General features: G+C 44.6%; 1 protein-coding gene across 1 annotated transcript in view; it reads right to left on the bottom strand.

Annotated features, from left to right (window-relative positions):
• The window catches only part of ROCK1 (Rho associated coiled-coil containing protein kinase 1), a 131,185-nt gene that overhangs the window by 44,939 nt on the left and 58,923 nt on the right, over window positions 1-27,323 (bottom strand). Inside the window, exons 4-11 of the mRNA XM_044294801.1 lie at window positions 23,570-23,707; window positions 22,103-22,278; window positions 17,410-17,494; window positions 16,215-16,359; window positions 14,840-14,978; window positions 6,365-6,456; window positions 4,852-5,011; window positions 4,667-4,733 (exon numbers count right to left, since the gene is read on the bottom strand). Coding sequence (XP_044150736.1) covers window positions 4,667-4,733; window positions 4,852-5,011; window positions 6,365-6,456; window positions 14,840-14,978; window positions 16,215-16,359; window positions 17,410-17,494; window positions 22,103-22,278; window positions 23,570-23,707 — 1,002 coding nt within the window. The remainder of the gene's footprint in view (window positions 1-4,666; window positions 4,734-4,851; window positions 5,012-6,364; window positions 6,457-14,839; window positions 14,979-16,214; window positions 16,360-17,409; window positions 17,495-22,102; window positions 22,279-23,569; window positions 23,708-27,323) is intronic.

Below are 27,323 nucleotides of genomic sequence, written 5' to 3'. Positions count from 1 at the left end.
GCAAAGAGGGAAACAATGTCCCTAGAAGCTTCGCAAAGAATGTTAGAAGCCTGAGACATCTGGAGAACCAACTCCAGTGTGTTAGTAGCCGCATCTCGTACCGCCAGTTCCTGGTGGTGGTGTTGTAACCACACCGAGAGAGCACTGGCTACCCCTGCTGAGTGAAAGGTAGGTCACAGGGACGCGCTGCCAGCGAAAAAAGGACCTGGAAGAGAGTCTATGCGTCTGTCTACAGCATCCTGGAAAGAGGAACTGACTAAGACAGGAAGGGCCACATAATTGGCTAATCCGGCCACCGGAGGATCCACCTTAGGGGGAGGAGACACCTCTCCTCGCCGTCAGCAGGGAAAGGAAAGTATATTCATGCGCTGGGTGGTCGAGAACCTTATTAAGACCACCCCAGGCCCTGGACATGACCGCGGAAAAATCCCTCATGGACCGGGAACATGGTAGTCTCCAACTGCCTGGACGGAAAAAGGGGGAACTCCTGACCAGTGGAAGGAGGAGAATCCCCTTGGAGAATAAAGGTGTCTCGGACAGTCACCACTAAGTCAGCCACCCTGGTGGAGAGCTTAGGCGAGGGGTCCCGCTCCATGACCTAATCAGAGCCGGAAATTCTCCTTCAGACTTGCGCTCCCTAAGGGAGGGGAGAGTCGCCCGAACGCGCCTCTAGACGAGGGGGGGGGGGGGGGGGGAGAGCCAGAGCCATCCGAGGAGGGATGCTGCTGCTCACGCTCCCTGTTAGTATTCGGGCGTCTTCTGTGGAAAACCACTTAGAGAGGTGGTTGGCGTCACAGGATTTGAAAATGCCCTATAGTCCAAAAAGGACGTGGCTCGTCCGAGCCGGATAATTCTCCTTCGGAGTACTCTCCCTAGGGAGGGGGAAGAGCAGTCCGCAAGCGCCACCGGCGAGGTGAGGGGGGTGGAGAGACAGAGACATCCGAGGTGGGATGCTGCCGCTCACGCTGCCTCTTCGTAGTCAGTCACCCACTGTGGGGACCACTGAGAGAGATGGAGTCGTTAGCGCCACAGGATTAAAGGACATGGTTGCCTTGGTGACTAAGACCAATTTAGCGGCCGCGCTGGACATGGCAGATGCCCAAGCGGGGACCGCAGGCCCCCAGGGACGTGGAGGAGGGGTGGAGGAGGGGGGTAAGGCAGGGATGCAGGTAATACTTATCTGCTCCTGCAGAACTTCTCCCTCGACTCCAGGACCAGCAGGGATGCACCTCTTCAGGCGTCTGACTCCTTGTCCAGGAGTGCAGTGTTCTGGTGGAGGGTGGCAGCAGGAGACCCAGTAGCTGGTGGGATACCGGAGCTGCAGGTCGAGCCCGGATCCACTTGTCTTCTTTGGGGGGCAATGGAGGCAGCCAGGCAACGTCCAAGGACGGCAGCGGGCATTCCACGGGGGACCAGGAAGGCGCCATGCCGACCTGTGTCCCCATCTAGAATAATATAAACAATTTTTGAAGGCTGAAAGGGGCTTTGAACTCAGAAAGCCTGGACATGGGGCAACAGCAGCAGTACCACTGAGCTACCAGCTTGCCTGGCACAAAACGGAGTAGAGTGATGAGGAGCTGCACGGCCATGAGCAAACAGAGTCTCCGGTGTAAGGAGAGTCAGAGCGGCATGCCGAGGCTCCGCCTCCCCTAACGCGTCATTATGGCGCGAAAAAAAGCGCGCGAAAATAAGCGCGCGCACGAAAAATAAGCGCGAGCGCGAAAATATGCGCGAAAATAAGCGCACCACGTGGAGGAGCGGCCTGCCGGCGGGCGCTGAGGGAGTGCAGCAGCCAAGGCCCGACGAGAGAAACGCTGAAGCCCACAGTTTAAGGGGAAGAGATGCCAGTACTCCAGTGCCAAAATGAAGAAAGTGCCCCATCAGGATCCTTCTTCAAGCTCACCCAGGCAGCCACAGACAAATAGACACAGAGGGAGGGGGAGGGATTGTGCAACACTTATCTGATCAGCATGCTCCCTCGATGTCCAGACCAGCAGGGATGCGCCTCTTCAGACTTCTGACTCCAATCCAGGAGAACAGTGCTCTGGAGGAGGGTAGGCAGCAGGCGTCCCAGCAGCTGGTGGGATGCCGGAGCTAACAGGTCGAGCCCGGATCCACTTATCTTCTTGGGGGGAAATGGAGGCAGCCAGGCAACGTCCCAAAGACGGCGGCGGGCACTCCACGGGGGACCAGGAAGGCGCCATGCCGACCTGTGTCCCCATCTAGAATAAAAATAACAAAAAGGAGTAGAATCAGAGAGTGTCAACCTCCTTCACCAGACACTAAGCAAAGACTGAGTTCCTCCTGGTGGAGTCTGGGGGTATAGCCCGAGGAGGAGGAGCTCTTTCATTTGCATAGTGTCCCTCCTACTAATACCTCTAAGCTATACCCATGGTCTGTGTCCCCCAATGGAAAAAAGCACGAGAAAGTTGCAAACTATGTTGCAAATATGTGGTGCACCATTATTTGAGCCTTTTTTTCTCTCCCCAATCGCGACATAAAACTTTTCATAAATGTCCCTAATTTGGCTTTTTAATGATCAATTCTATACAATAAATTTTTTTTTTGAGTGGTTGTCCAATCCCTTAAAAGGTTTAGCCAAAAGCTTAAAATGGGATTGAATAAACTTTACAGAGCCTTGCCGCTCCTGTGCCGATGCATCCCAGCTGGTTTCATATCCTGGCCTCCAGTGATGACATTTTGCAATGGACGTGTGATTTCTGCCGCAGTCGCATGTCCAAGTTGAATTCATTGCTGTGGCTACGTAACAAAGCTTTCACATACCTGTGTTGAAATGTCACCACAGGAGGTCAGCATACAGATTGGCAGTGCCCCAGGATGCGTCAGGAATAGGGTTGAGCGAACTGGGTTTGGATTGCTGTATCCAAAATATTAAAGGGATTCTGTCACCTCGTTTTCGGTTCTAGAGATGCGGACATGCACGGCTAGATCGCCGCTAGCATGTCCGCAATATATCTGTCCTATAGGGCTGTGTGCTTTTATTTTCTTTAATATAGTATTTTAGAGATATGTAAATTAGTCTTGTAAAGTGCCCAAGGGTCTGTACGAACCTTCCTGGTGCCCAGCCACACCTGCCTGTGAAGGAGCCCAGCACCGCCTATGTCCTCCGAATCTCCTCCTTTCGTCACCGATAGATTGCCGTAATCTCGCGATGCACGAGCTCGCGCATGCGCAGTGCTGGTATAGTGTTCCCTCCCTGTGCTGGCATCAGCCTCAGGGAAGGAACTGCGCGTTGCGAGATTACAGCAATCTATCGGTGACGAAAGGAGGAGATTCGGAGGACGTAGGCGGTGCTGGGCTCCTTCACAGGCGGGCATGGCTGGGCACCAGGAAGGTTCGTACAGACCCCTGGGCACCTTACAAGACTAATTTACATATCTCTAAAATCCTTTTTTAAAGATAAGCACACAGCCCTATAGGACAGGTATATTGCGGACAGGCTAGCGGCGATCTAGCCGCGCATGTCCACATCTCTATAGCCTAAAACTTGGTGACAGAATCCCTTTAAGCTGAACTCTGTGTTGTGCCTCATTAACAAAGCAGAGTTCGACTTAGTATTTTGATACAGTAATTTATGCCACCTTTATTTAATCATAATTAAAAATTACCATAAAAAAAAAAAAAATGTATATATATGCAGTAAATTGAATAACCAAAACGCTAGATCTCATGACCTCTGGGTGATATAAAAAGCATAGTGCAGACCCAGAGGTCATGAGATCTAGCCGATTGGTTGTTATTCCATTTATTGCATATTTATGTTTTTATGGTAATTTTAATTATGATTAAATCAAGATGGGATTATATACAATGTGCGGTCTTCTTTGTGGATTCTCTTGTGGCAACAGACTATGCACTATTGTGCTTGTAGGATTTTGGAGTGTATATTGGTGTACTAAGTAATTTATGCTAATAAATGAACCGACACGTGACAGAAGTGAGATGAAGCAAGTCTAGCGATATTTGCAGAAACTTCGGAAAGACCTCCGCGGAGGACATTTTACAGTAAGACAGAGCCCATATTATTAAGGTAGTTATTAAAAGAATCTGGTTCGGATAGAGCAATCTGAACGCAATTCGCTCAACCCTAGTTAGGAAATCAGCGAGGTATTATTCAGCTTGATATTTGATAGCCTTATAAGCGTTTGGTCAAACATTTGAAATGTCTAGACAACCCCTTTAAAACTAGTAAAGAAAAAGGTATAAGAAATGTATGGGAATTTTATTGGAGATTTTATTAAACATATCCAGAACAATCTCTGTTCAGATCACTGGAAAGGCACTTTATATGGATGAAGCCTGTGTATTAAGGCTCCTTTATATGGGCCGACAAGCAGGGCAGTCATCGGGAAGGGGTTTTCCTAGGATCGCTCATTCCTGATAATTGTCCTGTGTAAAAGTGCTGCCAATCACCTGATGACCAAGCAAAGGCTGGTGCATACAGCTAAATACTTTTTGGACAGCAGATTGTGCAGTCTAAACAGAGATCTACTGCCCAGAATCAATGATTTTCTATGGGGACAAGCGACTGCAGCAATCCCTCATTTAATACAAAAGAGATGATTGCTGCATGTAAATGCCACTCTCACCTCCTTTGATGAGCAGGCAATTATCGTGAATCATTTGTACAAGCATAAAGACTTACCAGGTTCTTATCTACTTTAGAACTGGATCTATTGTCATCAGCACTTGACGCAGGGTCAGATAAATACCTAAAAAACAAGAAAAGGGCATTAAAAAGATAAAAGTTGGAAACTTCACTTAAGAGGTCTCCAGAACCAAACCGATTTTACACACATTATTCTACCAGAAGCACAGTATTAAACTTACTGCCTGTTACTGTAATAGGTGAATCCTACAAAAGGAAGCTGGTTCCCCACAAATGCTTTGGGTATTGGGAATGTTTCTTCCTCTCCTTTATCTTCCTCCAAATCATCAAAATTACTTGTATCAATGTCACTGGTTAAATCTGGCACAACCGGAGCTACAGCTAAGAAGAAAGCAGTATAGAAAGTTAGTTCTTCTACATTACAGTGCAGGTTGGCTCTTTCCTGTCTTGAAGGCTGCAGAAAACCACAGCTGTTTTATTAGTGCTAAAATACATATCTTAATCAAACAAATATGGAAAACACAAAGATGGACATTTTTATAAGCGAGTGAAAACAAATACCAGATACCACAATTAGATGAGGATTTATGCCTCTCCTCCTCTGACTGTAAAGCAGAGGATTACCTGCAGATCGCATTCTGGACACAGTTTCTAAATGCTGCATTTCTGGCTGTATTGTGGCTAGCAGATAGATTCTTAGCTTTAAAATAAGAAATGACTTAGACTACTTTCACACCTGCGTTTAGGTGCGGATCCGTCTGGTATCTGCACAGACGGATCCGCACCTATAATGCAAATGTTGGTATCCGTTCAGTACGGATCCGTCTGCATAACTCAGTAAAAAAAAAAAAAAGTCTAAGTGTAAGTCAAACGGATCCGTCCTGACTTACATGGAAAGTCAATGGGGGACGGATCAGTTTACAATTGCACCAATATTGCGTCAATGTAAACGGATCCATCCCCATTGACTTACATTGTAAGTCAGGACGGATCCGTTTGGCTCCGCATCGCCAGACATCAAGCAGCGTTTTGGTGTATGCCTCAAGAGCGGAATGGAGCAAACCTGATGCATACTGAAGGGATCCTTATCCATTCAGAAAGCATTGGGGCTGAACTGATCTGTTTGGGGCCGGTTGTGAGACCCTTGAAACGGATCTCACAGGCTGACCCAGAAACGGCAGTGTGAAAGTAGCCTTACCGGTACATCTCTAGCTGCTATACAGCCTGAGATACAGCAGTTATTAGCAAAGAGGTATCCCACCCCTCCTTAGCTACTGAAGAGAACTTTGGAATATAAAAAAAATGTGAATCTTATAGACCAAAACAGTAAGGTAAATAAGAATTATCACTATACATTAGAAACTTTATAGATTAGATCATTTGGTGAAATGATATCCATAAACTATCACATGGAAACATATTGCCTTCTTCTGGCTATAAATGAATACACTAAGTAAGCTTCAATTGCCCTACAAGAAAAGAAAAAAATGTAGGTAGTCTAAGAAAATCACTGAAAAATGTGAAGCCAAATTCAGCAAGGTACTATAGATTAATTCACATTCACCGGGGTCAAGCTACAGCAGTATGCTGTGTCATCCTGGTTGTCAAAGAACAAGGAAAACCCAACGGAAAAGAACTAATGGAAAATTAAACGCAGCCTTTAAAAAGGAAAAAAAGTTTATAGGCAAAACCAAATTCAACCTTTTGGGATATCTGTACTCATAAAGAACTTACTATCTCGGAGAGTCTCCCATGCCCATTGGTCATTTTTGAAGAAAAGATGTCTTTTAATTTCTTCAACCCCATTCCGCCCCAACCGGACTTCTCTGTGAAAATAAATAAATAATTTGTTGTAATTTTTTTAAAGGCATTTCAATAATAATCCAATTAAGTTCAATTTTAAATGGGTTGTCCACAGGGCTAAATAGAAGTCTCAGAATTATAAAAAATAGATAAAGAAATACTCACCCCCCACAATTCCCTGCAGCTAATGTTTTTACCCTTAGGCTCCATTCACACATCTGCAAGGAATTGCGGACCCATTCATTCCTATGGGGCAGCACATGCCCCATATGAAACCCATTCATTCACAATGGGGCATTTGCTAGTTTATTAGAGCTAGAACATGTCGTACGTTTATTCCTGTGGCCTCTCGGCATGCACTGCCGTGCCAGCGGAACCCTGCCCCGTTCTATTATAGTCAATGGGGCCGGAGCGGTAGTCCAGGGGCACGTGTTCACTAGGGGCAGGATGGGTCCGACAGGCTGTTCACCCGCTGGAGCCCCGTGCCGCTAGTGTGAAACTAACCTTAGTCTGTCAATGATGGTCAAAAGATCTGTAATTACCTTATAATACCAGCTTTCATTAATATCCTCTGTCCCTTTCCACTTAAAAGACAGTTGCTATGGCTTATCTGTCTCCAGCTAAGACGACCGGAAGACGGAGGGGCAGTCCTTCACACTGCATGTCTGCATTAGGCTTCAGAGTGAGGAGGCGTGTCTCTCAGTAATTCAATCTGATTGGCTGGCAGGGAGCTGCTGGATAGCAAGTGTGTATGGCAAGTGAGGGAAAGCAGTTTTGGCCTCAGAACTGGCAGAGGAGCCATCTTGAGAAGGTCCTCATATTGTAAATGTTAAAAACAGCCGTAACTAAGGGAAACACTCAAAGGAAACAGTGGTATGTGAAGAAACAAACGTTTTGACATGTCACCAAAAAAGAAACGCTATGACTGGCCACTGAATTCGAATAATTAATCATTACTGTGGAAAACATATGTCGTAACTTCGAAAACAATGAGTGAATGAGGCTGTTAATAAATATTTATTAGGTTTAGTATTTCAATATATTCAGCTTAATTAAATATTTTTATCTCCAAAAATTATTTAATATGTCTAATGGAGAAATTCATTTTACTTCTGGAGACATTTCTCCCCTCCATAATGTATTTTTCAGATCACAGTTTACATGGTAGAGCTGAAGTGGTAAAGATGACACTAAACTGGTGGCATTTGGTGGCAGGCAGCTGCTGTCCATGCAAATTAACATGGATCAAATTGGATCTAGAGACACATAATGAGGGCATCCTTTTGCCTCTATACAAATCCCTGGTCAGAGCACACACAGAGTATTGTCTATAGTTCGGAGCACCAATGTGAGAGAGAGACGTAGCAGAGCTGATGGGGGTTTATAGACGGGCAACCAAAGTAAATACAGAGAGGTACTGAACAAGTTGTTTTCAATAGGTGTATGGACACCCGACTCTCCCTCGTCATCATCCGAGAATGACTGGACATGTCTGACTTCCACGCTCAATACTTCTATTCTCCCAGGAGATAAGTTACCAAAAGAGGTGTCTAGCTGTGACCATCATCTCCCCCCACTGAAAATGTATTCATGCTCTGCTGAGCCAAGCGTGTATGTGGGAGTCGAGAGAGACAGCTGTCAGCTGATGGCCACTGAAGGTGTATGGGCACCTTTAGAGGTGAACTATTCACCAGGTACAATTTTAATCTTTAGAATGACCATTTTACAGCCAGAACTATAAAACCGGGCATACACGAGAGAAATCTGTTGGATAAGGTTTGCTCGGCCAAAACCTCGGCACATATGTCTTGTCCTGGCCAAGTGTGACTGCGCTGTGAAACTGGAGAAGGCCTTGTTCACATCTCCATTTGTGGATCCGGTAGGCTGTTCTGGCACAGAGCAGTCTCCCAGATCCTCTACTTCACCACCGGATCCCCACGGTCCAGCCGTGATCCGGACAATTTCCAGCAAAAATGGTGGAGATCGGGCAGTCTGCTCTGTGCTGGAACTGCCTGCCGAATTTACAACTCCACAAGGCCGAAGGGCGAAAGGATCCACTGTGTGTGGCCTAAAGAGGTTGTTCAACCCCACAAATTACAATGGTTGGGATTTTTTTTTAATAATATATATATATACACAGGGAGTGCAGAATTATTAGGCAAGTTGTATTTTTGAGGATTAATTTTATTATTGAACAACAACCATGTTCTCAATGAACCCAAAAAACTCATTAATATCAAAGCTGAATATTTTTGGAAGTAGTTTTTAGTTTGTTTTTAGTTTTAGCTATTTTAGGGGGATATCTGTGTGTGCAGGTGACTATTACTGTACATAATTATTAGGCAACTTAACAAAAAACAAATATATACCCATTTCAATTATTTATTTTTACCAGTGAAACCAATATAACATCTCAACATTCACAAATATACATTTCTGACATTCAAAAACAAAACAAACAAATCAGTGACCAATATAGCCACCTTTCTTTGCAAGGACACTCAAAAGCCTGCCATCCATGGATTCTGTCAGTGTTTTGATCTGTTCACCAGCAACCACAGCCTCCCAGACACTGTTCAGAGAGGTGTACTGTTTTCCCTCCTTGTAAATCTCACATTTGATGATGGACCACAGGTTCTCAATGGGGTTCAGATCAGGTGAACAAGGAGGCCATGTCATTAGATTTTCTTCTTTTATACCCTTTCTTGCCAGCCACGTTGTGGAGTACTTGGACGCGTGTGATGGAGCATTGTCCTGCATGAAAATCATGTTTTTCTTACCTTGCAGACTTCTTCCTGTACCACTGCTTGAAGGTGGTGTCTTCCAGAAACTGGCAGTAGGACTGGGAGTTGAGCTTGACTCCATCCTCAACCCAAAAAGGCCCCACAAGCTCATCTTTGATGATACCAGCCCAAACCAGTACTCCACCTCCACCTTGCTGGCATCTGAGTCGGACTGGAGCTCTCTGCCCTTTACCAATCCAGCCATCTGGCCCATCAAGACTCACTCTCATTTCATCAGTCCATAAAACCTTAGAAAAATCAGTCTTGAGATATTTCTTGGCCCAGTCTTGACGTTTCAGCTTGTGTGTCTTGTTCAGTGGTGGTCGTCTTTCAGCCTTTCTTACCTTGGCCATGTCTCTGAGTATTGCACACCTTGTGCTTTTGGACACTCCAGTGATGTTGCAGCTCTGAAATATGGCCAAACTGGTGGCAAGTGGCATCTTGGCAGCTGCACGCTTGACTTTTCTTAGTTCATGGGCAGTTATTTTGCGCCTTGGTTTTTCCACACGCTTCTTGCGACCCTGTTGACTATTTTGAATGAAACGCTTGATTGTTCGATGATCACGCTTCAGAAGCTTTGCAATTTTAAGAGTGCTGCATCCCTCTGCAAGATATCTCACTATTTTTGACTTTTCTGAGCCTGTCAAGTCCTTCTTTTGACCCATTTTGCCAAAGGAAATAAAGTTGCCTAATAATTATGCACACCTGATATAGGGTGTTGATGTCATTAGACCACACCCCTTCTCATTACAGAGATGCACATCACCTAATATGCTTAATTGGTAGTAGGCTTTCGAGCCTATACAGCTTGGAGTAAGACAACATGCATAAAGAGGATGATGTGGTCAAAATACTCATTTGCCTAATAATTCTGCACGTAGTGTAAATATATATATATATATATATATATATATATATAATCATAAAGAGAAATATCCCTATCAATCGCCTGCCGCTCCCATGCCAACGTTTCCCTGGTCATCCGCCATCCTTTACTTACCAGACTGTAGTGATGGCCGCTGCAGTCATTCATTGACTTGTAGCAGTGATTTGTCAAAACCACAGAAGTTACCACTGTGGCATGGACATGTCATTGGACGCGAGTGAACAGAGATTGATTTATGAAACAGGGAAGCTTGAGCATGGGAGCCGCAGGGAATGCGTAAAAGGATCATTTCCCCTTGTGGTTACTTCATGCAGTTTGCAAGCCGTCTATAAAAAAACTGAATGAGGTTGGACAACTACAACCATATAAGCTACAAGAGGAGTTATAAAAAAAATAAAAAAAAATAACTGCACTTCAATTACATTCATTTCTTTCTGCACTGATTAATTCAATGAAATTCCATCACAGGGCCCTTCACCATTTTCATACTGAATCACAGACTGCAAACATTTCCTTACAAAGGCACCCATCGGTTCTTTTCCAGCACTTGCATAGACTCACAACTTGCTTTATTTAGATAAAAAAAAAAAATGACAGAAGCAGGCAGTGATTTCAAATCCATTCAATGCTGCTTGCAAATCCAAGTATATATGTGATTTTATCTGCCTCCAGAAGCCGTCCAGACTGCTGCCTTATAAGGTTTCCATTACCGTGCTGGGAGCAGATGACATATAGATCTCGCTTCCTAGGATTGGCAATTTAAAGGTTTCCGAATAATTGAGGCCAAGTTTCAGCTTTCATTTCTTACACTCAAGGCCTCATGCACACGACAGTGGTGCGTTCTGCGGTCCGCAAATCGTGGATCCGCAAAACACGTATGGCGTCCGTGCGGGTTCAGAAATTTGCAGAACGGCACAAACAGCCTTCAAAATAAATGCCTATTCTTGCCCGCAAAGCGTGGACAAGAATAGGTCAAGTTATATTTTTTTAGCGGGGCCAAAACGGCGGCTCGGATGTGGACAGCACGCAGAGTTCTGTCCGCATCTTTTGCGGCCCCATTGAAGTGAATGGGTCTGCACCCGAGCCACCAAAATGGCGGCTCGGATGCGGACCCAAACAACGGCCATTAGCATGAGCATGTATTGCTGACATGCGTTAATAGTAACACTCGTTAGCGATGATCTGCCTGTGTAATACTGCCTCTGATTATCCGATGAATGAGCAAACAGTCGTTCCTCAGCCAATAGCAATCTTTCAGCAGTTTTACAAAATCATCACTTGCATCATTGTTTGCCGCAGCAGACTGTGATCAGACTAGGGCTGAAACGATTATTTGATTGAATAGAGTAATTCGACATAAAAAAATTAAATCGTTGAAAATTTCTTGCATCAAGGATTTGTGTCATGTGACCACGGAGCGGGAGTGAAGCGCTTGCTATTACTTACCGCTCCGTGCTCACCCGCCGGTCTGTTTCGTGCTGCACTGGATCCTCACACATAGTCAGGTCATTGCGCACGTAAGCGCTCACTATGACCCGACGCCGTGTGACATCAGGATCCAGTGCAGCAAGCGGAGAAGAAGAGGAAGGCGCTGTGGATCAGCACTCCTACAGGAAAGGTATTTTATTTCACTGGTGCTGGGGACATGGCACTAAAGGGGGACAGTCTGCAATGGAGGGGCTGATCTGATGGCACTGGGGGATAGTGGAGCTGATGGCACTAGGGGAACTGAAGCACTTGGGCTGATCGCACAGGGGGAACAAAGGGTGTTGGGGACTGATGGCAGGGGGTCTGAAGAGTTTTTATAAAGTAAAACAGTCAGTCAATTAATTACTAAAACAATCGTTTACTGCAGCCTTAGATTAGACAGCAGGCTGCCGGCAAACTGATTCAGTATGGGGTAAATCGATGGCTTTAGCGATAGCTCCTCCCAATACTGTGGAGGAGATCACTACATGTAATAACAGTGGTCTCCTCCACTAACGATCAGGCAATGCTTCCTTCCCAACAATCTCTTACAAAATCTGTTAATGTAATGCAGCCCTTAGGCCTAGTTCACACGACCGTATGGCTTTAATTGTTTTTTGCGGTCCGATTTTTCACGGATCCGTTGTTCCGTTTTTGAGTTCCGTTGTGTTTCCGTTTCCTTTCCGTTTTTCCATATGCCATGTACAGTGTACAGTAATTACATAGAAAAAAATTGGGCTGGCCATAACATTATCAATAGATGGTTCAGAAAAAACGGAACGGAAACGGAAGACATACGGATGCATTTCCGTATGTGTTCCGTTTTTTTTTTTTGCGGATCCATTGACTTGAATGGAGCCACAACCCGTGATTTACAGCCAAATATAGGACAAGCTCTATCTTTCAACGGAACGGAAATGGAATGCATACGGAACACATTCCTTTTTTTTGCGGAACCATTGAAATGAATACGGTCCGTATACGGAACCATACGGAACACAAAAAAAACGGCCCGTACACTCACAAAAAAAAAAAGTTTGTGTGAACTAGGCCTTAGACTGGTGATTTTTCTCTCTTACTCTTGAAGGGATTTCCAGGACTTAAATACTGATGAGCTATCCTGAGGATGGCATCAATTTTGGACGGGTGGAGGCCCGACTCCAAGCACTCCTGCTGATCAGCTGTTTGAAGAGGCTGAAGCTTTCGGTTAAGTGATGCGCCCTCATCACAGCACACCCAAGCACACTAACAGACGTTGTATTGCGGCTGTGAACGACATTGCAGCTCAAACTCATTTATTCGAACGGGACTGAGCTGCACAAAGGCTCTGTGACCGAAGGAAGTGACGCCACTAGCTCGGAAGAGACCGGAGGTGCTGGTTCCCCACTAGTCAGAAACTGCATGAAGAGCTCAGCATAGGACAGGCCACTAGATTACAAGCCGATCTGAGGCAGAGCAGAGATCTTCTCCAGGGCTAGAGTAATGCAATCTTGCATGTGCTGGGAATGGTGGCCCGGGTATTCTGCTAAATGGTGACACTGGAAAATAATTGAGTAGATAAAGCTACTGGACCATTTGTGAATTTTAGCAGCTACATCCCTTTCAAAAACTTTAGCCTTCAGCGTTTCCTTCACCAGGACAGACCAAAGATGCAGTATGAAAGACCAGCCAGCTGGTACCACATGCAATCCTGTGCTCCTGCTCAGTCGGACGTTGGGTTGGCAAAAAGGGTAGACTTTACAACAACAATCTGAAAGAAAGGTCAGGAGGCCACTAAGGGGGTACAGGGGCGCCTGCTGACTTGTAGAGACCTGTATTAAACCCTTAGTTAAAGGGGTCTGCCCCCTCTCCTGAATCCCATCCACAGACTGGCAAAAACATGGAGCAGAATTTCTTAAGCCTGCCGAGATTCCCACCGATCGTGAGAATGGGGGTCCTGTACGCCAATATGAACGGAGCAGCAGGTCTACAAGTACAGCGCTTCGTTATCACGTTAATAGTTCTTTCGCTAGCAGCACTACTATACGCAATGGTGTACAGTATGCCACATAATAGTAGTGTATGCACTTCTTAAATTATGGCCATGTGACAAAGCATATAGTGCGCCTAACCGCTCACTGATAATATTTTCTACCATTTAACCCTTCACTAATTCAGCTAAATATCCCTTACAGGAGCACTGCTAAGCAATATGTAAGCAATCTGTAAAATATGGCATTTTATTTCCAAAATCTTTCAAACAAGTAGGATGCAAAGATACGGTGTGCACAGGTGGTTATACACCTGAGATGGAGTGCATTCACATGAAGGTAAGCCATAGCGCGGAACCATTGACTTGAATGGGTCCACAATATACGGCAATATCTTTTGCGGTGTGGACGTACAGACCAAAAAGCCCACTAAAGAGCTTCCTTGGCCATCCGGTCCATGCCTCCGCTCCGCGACAGCCTACAGTCGTGTGAAGGGACCCTTAGCTGATTCCACCGACATAAAATTTATGGTCTGTGGCTCTCTTAAAGGGTCACTGAGTATTGGTTAAACTTGATGTGTCACTGAGACGTATAAAAAAGTTTTGATCAGTGAGAGTCTGAGCGCTGAGACCCTCACCGTTTGCTAGAACGTGGAGAGGGAAGGGCAAGCATATTGAGCTCTCTCTCCTTGCTGCAGCAGACAGAATGTAGATGGACCCGTAGACTTTCCATCGAGCCCATCTCCTACAGTGAGGAGAGCGCAATAGGTGCACTCTTATTGCTCCTGGTTCTAGAGATCATGGGAGTCTCTGTGCTCAGACTCCCACCGATAACTTTTGATATGTCTCTGTGACATCAAAAATGTAACCAGAACTCAGGGACACTTTACGCCAACTAAAGACCAAAGATTTTTTTGTCAGTGGAGGAATCCGCTGACTGTATCAGGTCTATAGCCTGCTTGTTTGATAGATTTGGGAAATAAAATGCCAGATTTTACATATTTTGATAAGTTCTGCTTTTACATATCCTTTGGTCACACAATCTTATGTTTATGTTACTGGTCCGATGGACACTTGAAATCTGCTGCTGCGGGAAGATCCATCAGACACACGAGTCGAGTGACTCTAGAGAACTTACGCCTCTAAATCTTACCGCAGTGGCAAATAAACATATTCATTAGCCTGAAACTCTGAGGATAAAGTCCAGGATCTCAACAGGTTCAACGTCCGATGGTCTGGCTTTTACTTCTCTAGTCAGAAAGTTCTAGTTGGCGAACAAACATGAATGGAGACAACATTACCTGTCAGTGAGGAATGCACATATCAAGTTTTTCGCCTCTTTTGAAATGTCACTGTCCTCTGGGAATGTAAGTGAGTTTTTGTGATTCATGATCTTGCTATAAGTACCAACCAGTGAGTCTGCATAGAAAGGAGTGTCTCCTGCAAAACAGACAAAACCTGCCATGTTATATTATATACATGTAAGAACAAACCCTGACGTACCGCTAGTAAAGTCCTACACATGGAATCCCAGTAAGTGACTTATGTGAGGCTTATTCTCAAGCAGATGTTCCTGATTTTATACTTTAAACTCTTAATGCCCTGAAATAGTGCCACGTAGTGTAACGTTTCACTCAATGTGTCCACCTTCATACATATGCCATGGTGGATATTACATGTGTGCAACCCACTTCTGATAAGTGGGACAACCAATATTCTTCTGCGTCTCTGCTTGTCAGGTAAGAAGCAGATCATACAGTGGTATCCATGGCTTCTCTGACAAGCAGAAAAGTGCACTAATTCTCCATCAGTGATAGAGGCTATGGACACTATAGACACTACTATTTCCGCAGCCCAAAGTACTGTATACAGACTGGTTTTCAAAGCTGCAGCCTCAGGTTTGACATGGTACAGTGATTGTGCCCCCTCAAGCATATTAAGGAGCCATGACAACAATGTGGTAGATTATATGTGATAGCATCCATTTCAGTAGATGCTGGAAGTTTTGTAATAAAAATAGTACATGGGAGAACCCTTCTTAGGCCTCATGCACACAACCATTTTTTGTTCCGCATCCGAGCCACAGTTTTTGCGGCTCGTATGCGGACCCATTAACTTCAATGGGGCCGCAAAAGATGCGGACAGCACTCTGTGTGCTGTCCGCATCCGTTGCTCTGTTCCCTGTTCTGGAAAATAAAAATATCACTTGTACTATTCTTGTCCGTTTTGCGGACAAGAATAGACAGTTATGTTAATGGCCGTCAATGTTTTGGAATCCTGTTTTAGGATGGCTTCACACTTGACTGAATATACAGTGGAAAATCAAATGTGGTTTTGCTGCATTTGCATGGCAAAACATGCATGTATTACGTGAGGTTTTGCCGCAGATAAGCCAACAAACTTCACTATCTATTGCAAGGGTCGTAACCGCTAGTCATTCATGTGTGAACCCAGCCTTAATGCTCAATGCAATGGTAAAAGTGCCTTCACGTTTCCGCTTACTGGAGACTTACAGACATATCAAAATCCAATGCAGTCCTAACTGGAAAAGGAGAGGTGATAATAGTCTAACTTACCACATGGCATGTGACGCATGTTCTACACAATGTCATCAAATGACCCAATACACAGTCTGTCATCTGCATGGCTTTCATGGAATATCACCAAGGAACTTACCTACAAGCATTTCATAAAGAAAGACTCCAACGGACCACCAATCACATTCTCGTCCGTAGTAACCATCACCACCCTGAGATTTTAATACTTCAGGGGAAATGTAGTCCGGAGTTCCTACAGCAGTGTCGCATCGTACCATTCCTTCCTATAGGTCAGAGATCAAACATGTGACTAGACCATAACACAACCCAAAATTATCAAACTAAAGCGCTGGGGTATTTTTGTGTGCATTTTCTATGTTTAATGTTCCTTTAAAGAGGATCTGGCAAGATTATTTTAGAAAATACTATTCAGAAAAAATAATGCCAGAGCAGCTCTTCTTCATTGTGCGGTTCCTCTTCTGCTCCATGAAGTTTAAAATGAAATGTATAAAATCTGAAGATTATACCCCTACAAAATCTGTCACTGTCAGCACTGCTTGGACATTGACACCGTGTGCAGGGACACGTCCACTGACAAGGTATCTGATAACACCCAGTTGTGTTCATTTATACATTTCCGGGAAAATTAACAGAGGAATATCACCATGCAGGAAAAAAAATAATAAAAAAAATCTAAGATGATCGATGCAGCACGCTTTTTCAGTGGGCAATATAAGCATTTAATAAAACAGACGTGTGTACAGAGTTGTTCAGTATTATGGAAAAGATTGATTAGTGTTGCAACTATAATGGTGGCCATCATTATCCGCGAACCCTAAAAAGGGTCGTCTCATCTAAGACTAAGGGCCTCATCTACACGGCCGTTAGGCGGCCCGCAAACTTGAATGGGTCCGCAATTCCGGAGATGCACAACGGAGTCACAGAACACAGAGTGCTTCCGTGGTGTTTCTTTCCGCTGTTCCGCACCACAAAAAAAAAATATTGTTTTGCGGTGCGGACTGACCACGGACCCATTTAAGTTAAGCTGCACGGATGTTGCACAACGGCCGTGTGCATGAGGCCTAAGTGCCGATCCCTGAGTTATGGAAGCTACATGGTTTGCATAGCTCCCATTCACTACGGGTTACAGAAATCACAGTGTGCCCATCCGCTTGGCTGGCACTTAGTCCCATCTCGCCGTGGAAATGGCAAGATAGCACAACCCCTTTAAAGAAATATCTCACACAATTAACTAACGTACAATAGATCTACATTTATCTTCAGCACCAAGTTAATCTAAATGATCTCTTAGACTACCCAGTCCTCTAACTTACAGAGTTCATCTTCATACAAGTACCAAAATCTGCAAGTTTTAAATGACCAGACTTGTCCAGCAACATATTGTCAGGCTTCACATCCCTGCAAGACAAAAATCATGTATTCGTAAACTTTTAATAACTTTCATTTTTAACTTAAATTGAACCTGCCTTTACAATGTAGCCTCGCCCCCTTCCCCAGACCACCACCATGCTGTTATACATTCTGGTGGCCGGTTTACAATGATCATCTTCCATCTTCTGGTTGTGTCTGCAAAATGAAGGAATGACTTCAGATAGCAGTAAGGAGTCATGGGGTGGAGCTGCTGCTCTCGAAAAATTCTTGCTGACTTGACAGACATCCCACAGCCTCGGTAAGTTAATATGAACCTCCTAAATCGGCATTCAGCAGGTAAGCAGTGTGCCGTTCAAGGTGAAGCCAGTGCACCCCTCTTCACTGCTCATGCGCTGAAGAACAATTTACTGTAGGATGCTTACAATGATGTACTCAGTCTGTGGGACGTCAATCAAGCCAGGAGGGCATGACATCTCTGGGGGAGCAGATTCGCCCCATGACTTCATACAGACATCTGAATTCTTTTTCTTCATCATGTCGTAAAGCCTAGAAAATAATCATGTGCAACCTGCCACCATGATGAACAGGTTGGTGGTGGCTTAGGGGAGTTAAATCATAACGACATGAAGGGGTGGCCCACTTTCGGTTTATTTTTACAAGTTTAACACTATTAGGGCACATGCACAGGAAGGTGTGCTGGCTATGCCCGTATTGCAGCCTGCAGCAGGCCTGCAATATACGGGCACCAGCTGTGTGCACACCTATTCACTTGAATCTGAAAGATACAGAGCAGATTCTGTGGTCTCCGGTGCACGGCGCACACACACACTGCCTGTCCCAAAAAAAAAAAAAAAAGCCACCTGGATATAACTAAGCAAATAGTTATGAGCCTCCTATTGGATAATTACTGCATGGGTGATTATCTTTCAGCTGGCAACAAGTTATTTAACCCCAACTGGTGCAATGAGTTGCTTCTCATTTCTTCAACAACCATGTTGAAAGACACATCTCGCGGTAGTGGAAAATATGTTAGTCTGAGAAGGGTCAAATCATTGGCGTGCATCAAGCAGAGAAAACATCTAAGGAGATTGCAGAAACTACTAAATTGGGTTAAGAACTGTCCAACGCACTATTAAAAACTGGAAGGATAGTGGGGACCCATCTTAGGCCACTTTCACACTTACGTTCGGAGCGGATCTGTCTGGTATTTGTACAGACGGATCCGCTCCTATAATGCAAACGATGGTATCCATCTGCATTATATTTTACTAAAAAAGTCTAAGTACAATTTGTATTCAGACGGATCTGTCCAGACTTTACATTGAAAGTCAATGGGGGGCGGATCCGTTTGAAAAATGCACCATATTGTGTCACCTTCGAACGGATCCGCCCATTGACTTCCATTGTAACTCTGGACGGATCCGTTTGCCTCCGCACGGCCAGGCGGACACCCTGTCCGCCTGCTGAGCGGAGGACAGACTGTGCCAGACTGATGCATTCTGAGCGGATCCGCATCCACTCAGAATGCATTAGGGCTGGACGGATCCGGTCGAGGCCGCTTGTGAGAGCCTTCAAACGGAACTCTCAAGCAGAGCCCCGAACGCTAGTGTGAAAGTAGCCTTATTCGAGGAAAAAATGTGGCGGGAAAAAAATCCTGAATGATTGCGATCGGCGATCACTTAAACGTTTGGTGAAATCAAATAGAAGAAAAACAAGAGTAGAACTCAGGGCTATGTTTAATAGTGAAAGTAAGAGCATTTCCACACACACAATGCGAAGGGAACCCAAAGGATTGGGACTGAACAGCTGTGTAGCCGTAAGAAAACCACTAATCAGTGAGGCAAACCAGGAAAAAAGGCTTCAATTAGCTAGGGAGCATAAAGATTGGACTCTGGAGCAATGGAAGAAGGTCATGTGATCTGATGAGTCCAGATTTACCCTGTTCCAGAGTGATGGGCGCATCAGGGTAAGAAGAGAGGCAAATGAAGTGATGCACCCATCATGCCTGGTGCCTACTGTACAAGCCTGTGGGGGCAGTGCTATGATCTGGGGTTGCTGCAGTTGGTCAGGTCTAGGTTCAGCAACAGTATGTGCTCCAAGTATGAGGTCAGCCAACTACCTGAAAATACTGAATGACCAGGTTATTCCATCAATGGATTTGTTCTTCCCTGATGGCACGGGCATATTCCAAGACGACAATGCCAGGATTCATCGGGCTCAAATTGTGAAAGAGTGGTTCAGGGAGCATGAGACACCATTTTCACACATGGATTGGCCACCACAGAGTCCAGACCTTAACCCCCTTGAGAATCTTTGGGATGTGCTGGAGAAGGCTTTATGCAGCAGTAAGACTCAACCATCATTAATGCAAGATCTTGGTAAAAAATTAATGCAACACTGGATGGAAATAAATCTTGTGACATTGCAGAAGCTTATTGAAACAATGCCACAGCAAATGTGTGCCGTAATCAAAGATAAAGACGGTCCAACTAAATATTAGAGTGTGTGACCTTTTTTTTGTTGGCGACTTCTTTTTGGGACAAGCAGTGTATGTGTGCACGAACCCTTAGGGAGATGTCACACACAGATATTTGGGGCAGTATCTTGAACCAAAGCCAGAAGTGGATCCAGAAGAAAGAAGAAGTTTAAGTCCTTCCTTTATACAGTCCTGATCAAAAGTTTAAGACCACTTCAAAAATGGCAAAAAAAATAATCATATTTTACATTGTTGGATCTTAACAAGGTTCCAAGTAGAGCTTCAACATGCAGCAAGAAGAAATGAGAGTGAGACAAAACATTTTTTGAGCATTCAATTTAATGAAAACAACGAATAAACTGAAACAGGCTGTTTTTTCAGCTAATCAAAAGTTTAGGACCACACCTCCAAAAATACCCTAACCCCCCCCCCCCCAAAAACAGAAATCCAACTTCCAAACAAGAACTCAGTAATGAGTAGCTCCGCAGTTATTGTTGATCACTTCAAAAAATCGTTTCGGCATGCTTGATGCAAGCGTTTCCATGAGGTAAGTGGGAACATTTCTCCAAGTGGTGAAGACGGCCGCACGAAGGCCATCTACTGTCTGGAACTGTTGTCCATTTTTGTAAACTTCCCTTGCCATCCATCCTCAAAGGTTCTCAATTGGATTTAGATCAGGGGAACACGCAGGATGGGCCAAAAGAGTGATGTTATTCTCCTGGAAGAAGTCCCTTGTCCTGCGGCCATTGTGTACTGTAGCGTTGTCCTGTTGAAAAACCCAGTCGTTACCACACAGACGAGGGCCCTCAGTCATGAGGAATGCTCTCTGCAACATCTGGACATAGCCAGCGGCCGTTTGACGCCCCTGCACTTCCTGAAGCTCCATTGTTCTACTGAAGGAAAAAGCACCCCAGACCATTATGGCGCCCCCTCCACTGTGGCGCGTAGAAAACATCTCAGGTGGGATCTGCTTGTCATGCCAGTAACGTTGGAAACCATCAGGACCATCAAGGTTAAATTTTTTCTCATCAGAGAATAAAACTTTCTTCCACCTTTGAATGTCCCATGTTTGGTGCTCTCTTGCAAAGTCCAAACGAGCAGTTCTGTGGCGTTCAAGGAGACGAGGTCTTTGAAGACTTTTTTTTGTTTTTGAAGCCCTTCAGTCTCTGATGCAGTCTGATGGTTATGGAGCTGCAGTCAGCACCAGTAAGGGCCTTAATTTGGGTTGAGGATCTTCCAGTGTCTTGACGGACAGCCTATTGGATCCTCCGCCTCAGTGCTGATGACATTTTTGTTGGGTCTTCCACTTGATTTTTATGTTCCATAACCCTCTGGATCATTTAAGAAATTCCAAATGACTGTCTTACTGCGTCCCACTTCAGCAGCGATGGCGCGCTGTGGGAGACCCTGCTTATACAGTTCAACATCCCGACCACGTTCAAAAAGGGAGAGATTTTCTGCCTTTGCCATCACAACGTATGACTACCTGACAGAAAATGACAATGAATCCACATCTTTGCACAGATTTGGCCTTTTAAAGGCATGTGGTCCTAAACTTTTGATAAGCTGAAAAACAGCCTGTTTCAGTTTAATCGTTATTTTCAATTAATTGAATGCTCCAAAAATGTTTTGTCTCACTCCCATTTCTTCTTGTTGCATGTTGAAGCTCTACTTGGAACCTTGTTAAGATCCAGCAATGTAAAATATGATTTTTTGCCATTTTTCAAAGTAGTCTTAAACTTTTGATCAGGACTGTATATATGTCTTATTTTCTCCCAGCCCACTTTTGGCTTTGGATAAAAAAAAAATTTAGTCAAAAAGCTGTGCGTGACACCGCCCCTTCCGAATCCAGTCCAGTCCAGTCCAGTGAAATGTGACCACAGATGTAGGGGCATTTGAACAGACAATACCATCAGGAGACCCTAATAAGAGCAATGCATAAGGCAGGGGTAGGCAACCTCTGGCACCCCAGCTGTTGTGAAACAAACTCCCAGCATGCATCCTTCCTCTGTTCTTCTCAGAACTCACAGATATGAATGGAGCCTGCTGGGAATTGTAGTTTCACAACAGTTGGAGTGCCGAAGGTTGCTGATCCCTGGCAGAAGGGAACGCGCATTTTACTTCAGCAGCACAAACAGGACAACCTTTCAGGAACTTACCTGTGAATGAAGCCCATTGAATGAATGGCATCTAAGGCTAAAACCACTTGAGCGGTATAGAAACGCGCCCATTTCTCAGGTACATCATAGTTACTCATTAAATTGACCAGGTCTCCTCCAGGCATGTACTCCATCACCATATAAAGATACCGATCATCTTGAAAAGCATAGAATAACTGTGTATAGAGCAGAATACAGGTTATCTGGAGAACTGGATACATTCTGATTAACTGATCAATCACTGGAGGTATTCGCGAGAGGCGAAAGAACCTATTATGAGGTTTTATACTGAGGCTTGAGTTACATGTGCGACAGATGTGACATAGGCATTGGAAAGTGTAAAAGTCAGGGTGGAAATCTACACCACAAACGGACATGTGGGGGATTTCAAAACTACACTGCAATCAATTTATGTGTTTGTTTTTTGCCTCAAGATTTTTTAAATCTCATCCACTTTGCTGCTACTGTAGTAATCTGCAAATCTTCTGCACCCTGTTGCCGTACCCTAAAGGGGTTTCTTAAGTTACTAAGTAGGGCTTAGAAGCTTAGTACGTCCTAGGGGTTTCTCCAGCTTGTGTGCTGTACTCAAATTTGGTAAGGGAGTGCAAAAAACTGTCCTCAGTGGAGTGTATATACAATAGGTCTCCATAGACAAGACATCAGGCATACTAATAATTTATTTTTATAATAAATATATATATATATATTACAGCTAAAACAGTGGGTCCGCAATATACGGGCACCAGTCATGCGCACTCAGTATCACGGATCCGCAATATACGGAGCAGAGTGGAAGCTAACGGAGCGCTATGTGGGATTTCAGTCTGTGTTTCCACGCAGCAAAAAAAATAGAATACGTTCTATTATTTTTTTGCAGTGCAGACTGAATCTTGCAGATTGCTGACCCATTCAAGTTAACGGGTTTGCATCTACAAGCGTCAGGCACACGACCGGTACCCATGCATTACAGGGAGCAAGTGTTCGTGTACATGAGCCCTAAAGGGGTTATCCCATGACTAATGTAAAAAATGAAAATCAGACATCATATAGGACATGGCTACAACCAGCCCTGTACCTCACATGTGTCCAGAGATCTCCACATTCATTTCTCTGCTAGATTTATATCAAGCGGACTGCTCAGGTGGAGTGTCTCTTCTGCTGCAGCAAAGGGTGGGTTCACATCACGTTTTATGCCTCGGTTTGACATATATGTTAGAAAAAAAAGGGAAACTAAAATGCAGCACACCTTCTTATATCCTGCACAGTACACTAAAAAATTTTTTTTTTTTTTTTTTTTTTTTTTTTACAATGGAACGCATACAACTGTATGTCAACAGTCTGAGGCATCTGTTTAATGTGTACGTTTTTTGTATACGTTAAACGGATGGGAAAAACGTGATGTGAACCCAATACAGTTCAGCCCCGTTACTGCTATTATACATATCATCCATTGTGTGTCGAACATACCTGAACAACCCAAGGACTGTTGGCAAATGCCATAATGTCTCTTTCTTCCCAGAAGAAGGCAGAGTCTGACCTCTTTATCATCTCCAGCTTGCTTAACAGCTTCATGGCGTACACCTTTCTGGAAGATTTGTGCCTCACCTTGCAAAACAAAAAGGAAAATTCCATCAGATGAATAAAACCAATTATTATTTATTATCTTTTTACAACAATGCTGAAACAGCTTTTGGCAGCTGCCCAGACAAGCGGCTGTAGGACTCTGCCCGCCTTCTGTATGTGACATAAGCACCACACGTGGATACAAATGGTGAGGAGCTGTCAGCTGCACATGCACGCTAATATGAATGGGGCAGAGGGGGTACCCCTGAGAGAACCAAGGCTCAGGCACCTGAAATGTAACACGCCACACGTGCCGGTTGGGCCGGCTTTCTCCTCCTGTCTATAACCACTTGCACAATTAACTTGTAAGCCTGTTCACTATTCTCTAACTACAGTTCTGTCTAGACAAAATTCTCCCAAGAGCAGAAAAACTCACCAGACTTGTTTCAGGCATCCCATGTCATATGCCAGTGATGACAAACCTTAGACTGCAACCCAAAACCCACTTATTTATCGCAAAGTGCCAACACGGTAATTTAACCTGAAATCTACAATCCAATCTTCCATGTACTTTATCATGTAGCTATAATATCCTGCCTACATTCAGTGCGCTGCCTGTGCCCTCCATAGTGCGCCCTGCGCTGATGAATGGCAGGAAACGTCTAAGGCATATTGGTACATCATAGACTTTTTCCAGGGTGCGGGTGCCCACAGAGAGGGCTCCGAGTGCCGCCTCTGGCACCAGTGCCATAGGTTCGCCACCACAGTCATATGCCATTTTAGGCTTCATATACATAATGCAGGGTGAAATTCTGGATGGGAAAGCACTCAGATGTTGGAGACCATGGACCTTAGAAGCAGACTACACAGGCAGGATGAAGAATTATTATTTTTCTAGACTACTTTGACTTATCTTGTGGAGGGGGCCAATAACATTAGTCTTTCCAGTCTGTGGGTCCCACAAAAACAACGAAATGTGGAGCAATCTGCAGGCAATAGAGCAGGAGGAGCTGAGCAGATTGGTATACAGTTGGGAAAAGATTCAGTAAAACTTGTATTTTATACATTGAGGGTTTGGCTACACAGCGATTTGGGGTCTGACACATGTCATGCGCCCAAGTATCGCAGTGTAGCATGGCAGCCGTAGAAATTAATGGGGACGCCGCTCGACATACAGTATATATTTGCTGCGATTCTGCGGTCGAGGCTGCCCTGTTATACTGCGAAACATGGGCACGTGACACGCCGTGTAGCCAAACTAAAAAAATCTCAAAAATTTCTGACTTCTGTCATCGATGACAGCATAGGGTGTACAGGGAGCTTTACAACTTTTACTGAATCTTTCCCCATAAACTATACATCAATCTGCTCAGCTCCTCCTGCTCTAGAACATACCGCTGTATCCACAAAACACTTACCGCCGTATGCTTAATAAGAGGGATTCAAATATAATGGTAGAAAAACAGGGACTTCATGCTCAAAATCTGTTTGTTTACCCGATACAAACGTATTTTGCTTCCAGAGGTGCAACGGACTGCGTATGGACAGCACATGGATCCATAGACATCAAATGGTACTATTACCAGTTCTGTTTCTTCCCCTTTGGACCACGGGTCATCTACTACTCTGTTTCTCAGACCAAGGACCTAGAGACCACCGGGTCTGTGTACTACATGGACATACAGCCCACGAGGTGTATTAAAAACTGTCCGTGTTGAGGCTGTGACACAGATGATTTTTATTATGACCTTCCTGTTACAGCTCTGTGCCACCAGCGATACACGTCCCAATATATGCATATATGTCTTGTTTTTTTATGCTATTTTTATATTTTGAATGTTTTTTTTATCCTTATTTCCAAATATTGCTTGCCGTACTGTCACAAAGATTGCTTGTTTGCACATAAAATAAAAGACAAATGGGAAAAACTAGAGTGAAGAATGTATGGCATCTTGAAATGGCACAGTAGGAACCAATTTTTGGAGACAGTTTTCCCGACGACATTTGCTACATGCTTCTTAGCAAAATGATTTTGAACTGAACAGCTAAATTCATAGTGATAGCAGCATTCAGCTAAGGCTACTTTCAGACTAGCGGCACGGACCTCCGGCAGAGAGGCTGCCGGAATAAATGTTGGACATGTCGTAGTTTTATTCCAGCAGCCTCTAGCCATGCGCTGCTGTGCATCTGCCCCCAGTATAGTCAACGGGGACGGAGCGGTAGTCTGGGGGCACACGGTCACTAGCGGTAGGACGGATCCGGCAGGCTGTTCACCCCACGGAACAGCCTGCCGGAGGTCCAAGCCGCTAGTGTGAAAGTAGCCTAAGGGGGCATTTACAAGACCATAGGTATTCTTTGGTCGGCAAAACACAGATGACGTCGTTGTTGCATCCGTTTTTTGCGGACCCACTGAATTCAATTGGTCCACGGTCCGCAGGCAAGAATAGGACACGTTCTATCTTTTGCGGAATGGACAGATGGATGTAGAAAGCACACAGATGTCTACCATCTGCAAAAATATAGAACATGTCCGATACTTGGCAGCAAATGCGGACCATGCACCCATTGAACTTTTTGGCAGAAGATGCCTGCTGGTGTGAATACACATGCAGTGCCCAGGTTTATGTGATCCTCCTTTGTCATCTTTCTGGTCTTCTGACAGGAAAAAGGCTCATGCCATTTTGTGAAATCTGCCCGAATTGAATGACCAAAAATTCATGTTTAACCTGAGCTTTGGGAAAATGTGGGTCTTCAGAATCAATTTGCTTATCTGTAGATGTGACACCAAAGGCGGAAGGAGAGGCTACAGCACTCACTCTAGAGCTGTAGCCCTTCAAATCACTGATCACAGGGGGTACCGGGAGTTGGACCCCCACTGATCTTGAGGATAGGGCATAAATATTTAAAGAAATCAGCTTATCATATCGGCTTGAAAGGGTTTACCAAGACTCCAATCCTCTGGATAGGTCCAACACCCGGGACCCTTGCTGATCAGCTGTTTGAGAAGGCACCGGTTTTCCTGTGGGCGCCGCAGCCTTCTCTGTGCTTTCCAAGCACAGTACTGTACATTGTATAGTTGTTGAGCCTGGCATCGCAGCTTAGTCTCATTCACCTCTATGGAACCGAGCTGCACCTAGACCATCTGACCGCGGAACGTGTTGTAATATAGCCTAGGTAAGGCCTCTTTCACACAACCGTTTTTTTTCCCCTGTTTACGTGCAGTTTTTCATGGTCCGTATACAGAACCATTCATTTCAATGGTTCCACAAAAAAAAAAAAAAAAAAAAAGAATGTACTCCGTATGCATTCCGTTTCCGTTCCATTGAAAGATAGAACATGTCCTATTATTGCCCGCAAATCACGTTCCGTGGCTCCATTCAAGTCAATGGGTCCGCAAAAAAAAAACGTAACACATACGGAAATGCATCCGTATGTCTTCCGTATCTGTTCCGTTTTTTGCGGAACCATCTATTGAAAATGTTATACCCAGCCCAATTTTTTCTATGTAATTACTGTATATGCCATACGGAGGAACGGAACCGAAAAACACTAAAAAAGCTATACGGTCGTGTGAAAGAGGCCTAAAGCTGGGAGACTGCGGCACTACTGCGAGAGCCTCTGGCTTCTCAAACAGCTAATTGGCAGGGGTCTCAGGTGT

This window comes from Bufo gargarizans, chromosome 5 (genome assembly GCF_014858855.1).
Source record: "Bufo gargarizans isolate SCDJY-AF-19 chromosome 5, ASM1485885v1, whole genome shotgun sequence".
NCBI lineage: Eukaryota > Metazoa > Chordata > Amphibia > Anura > Bufonidae > Bufo > Bufo gargarizans.
This window is presented reverse-complemented; position numbering and strand designations above follow the sequence as displayed.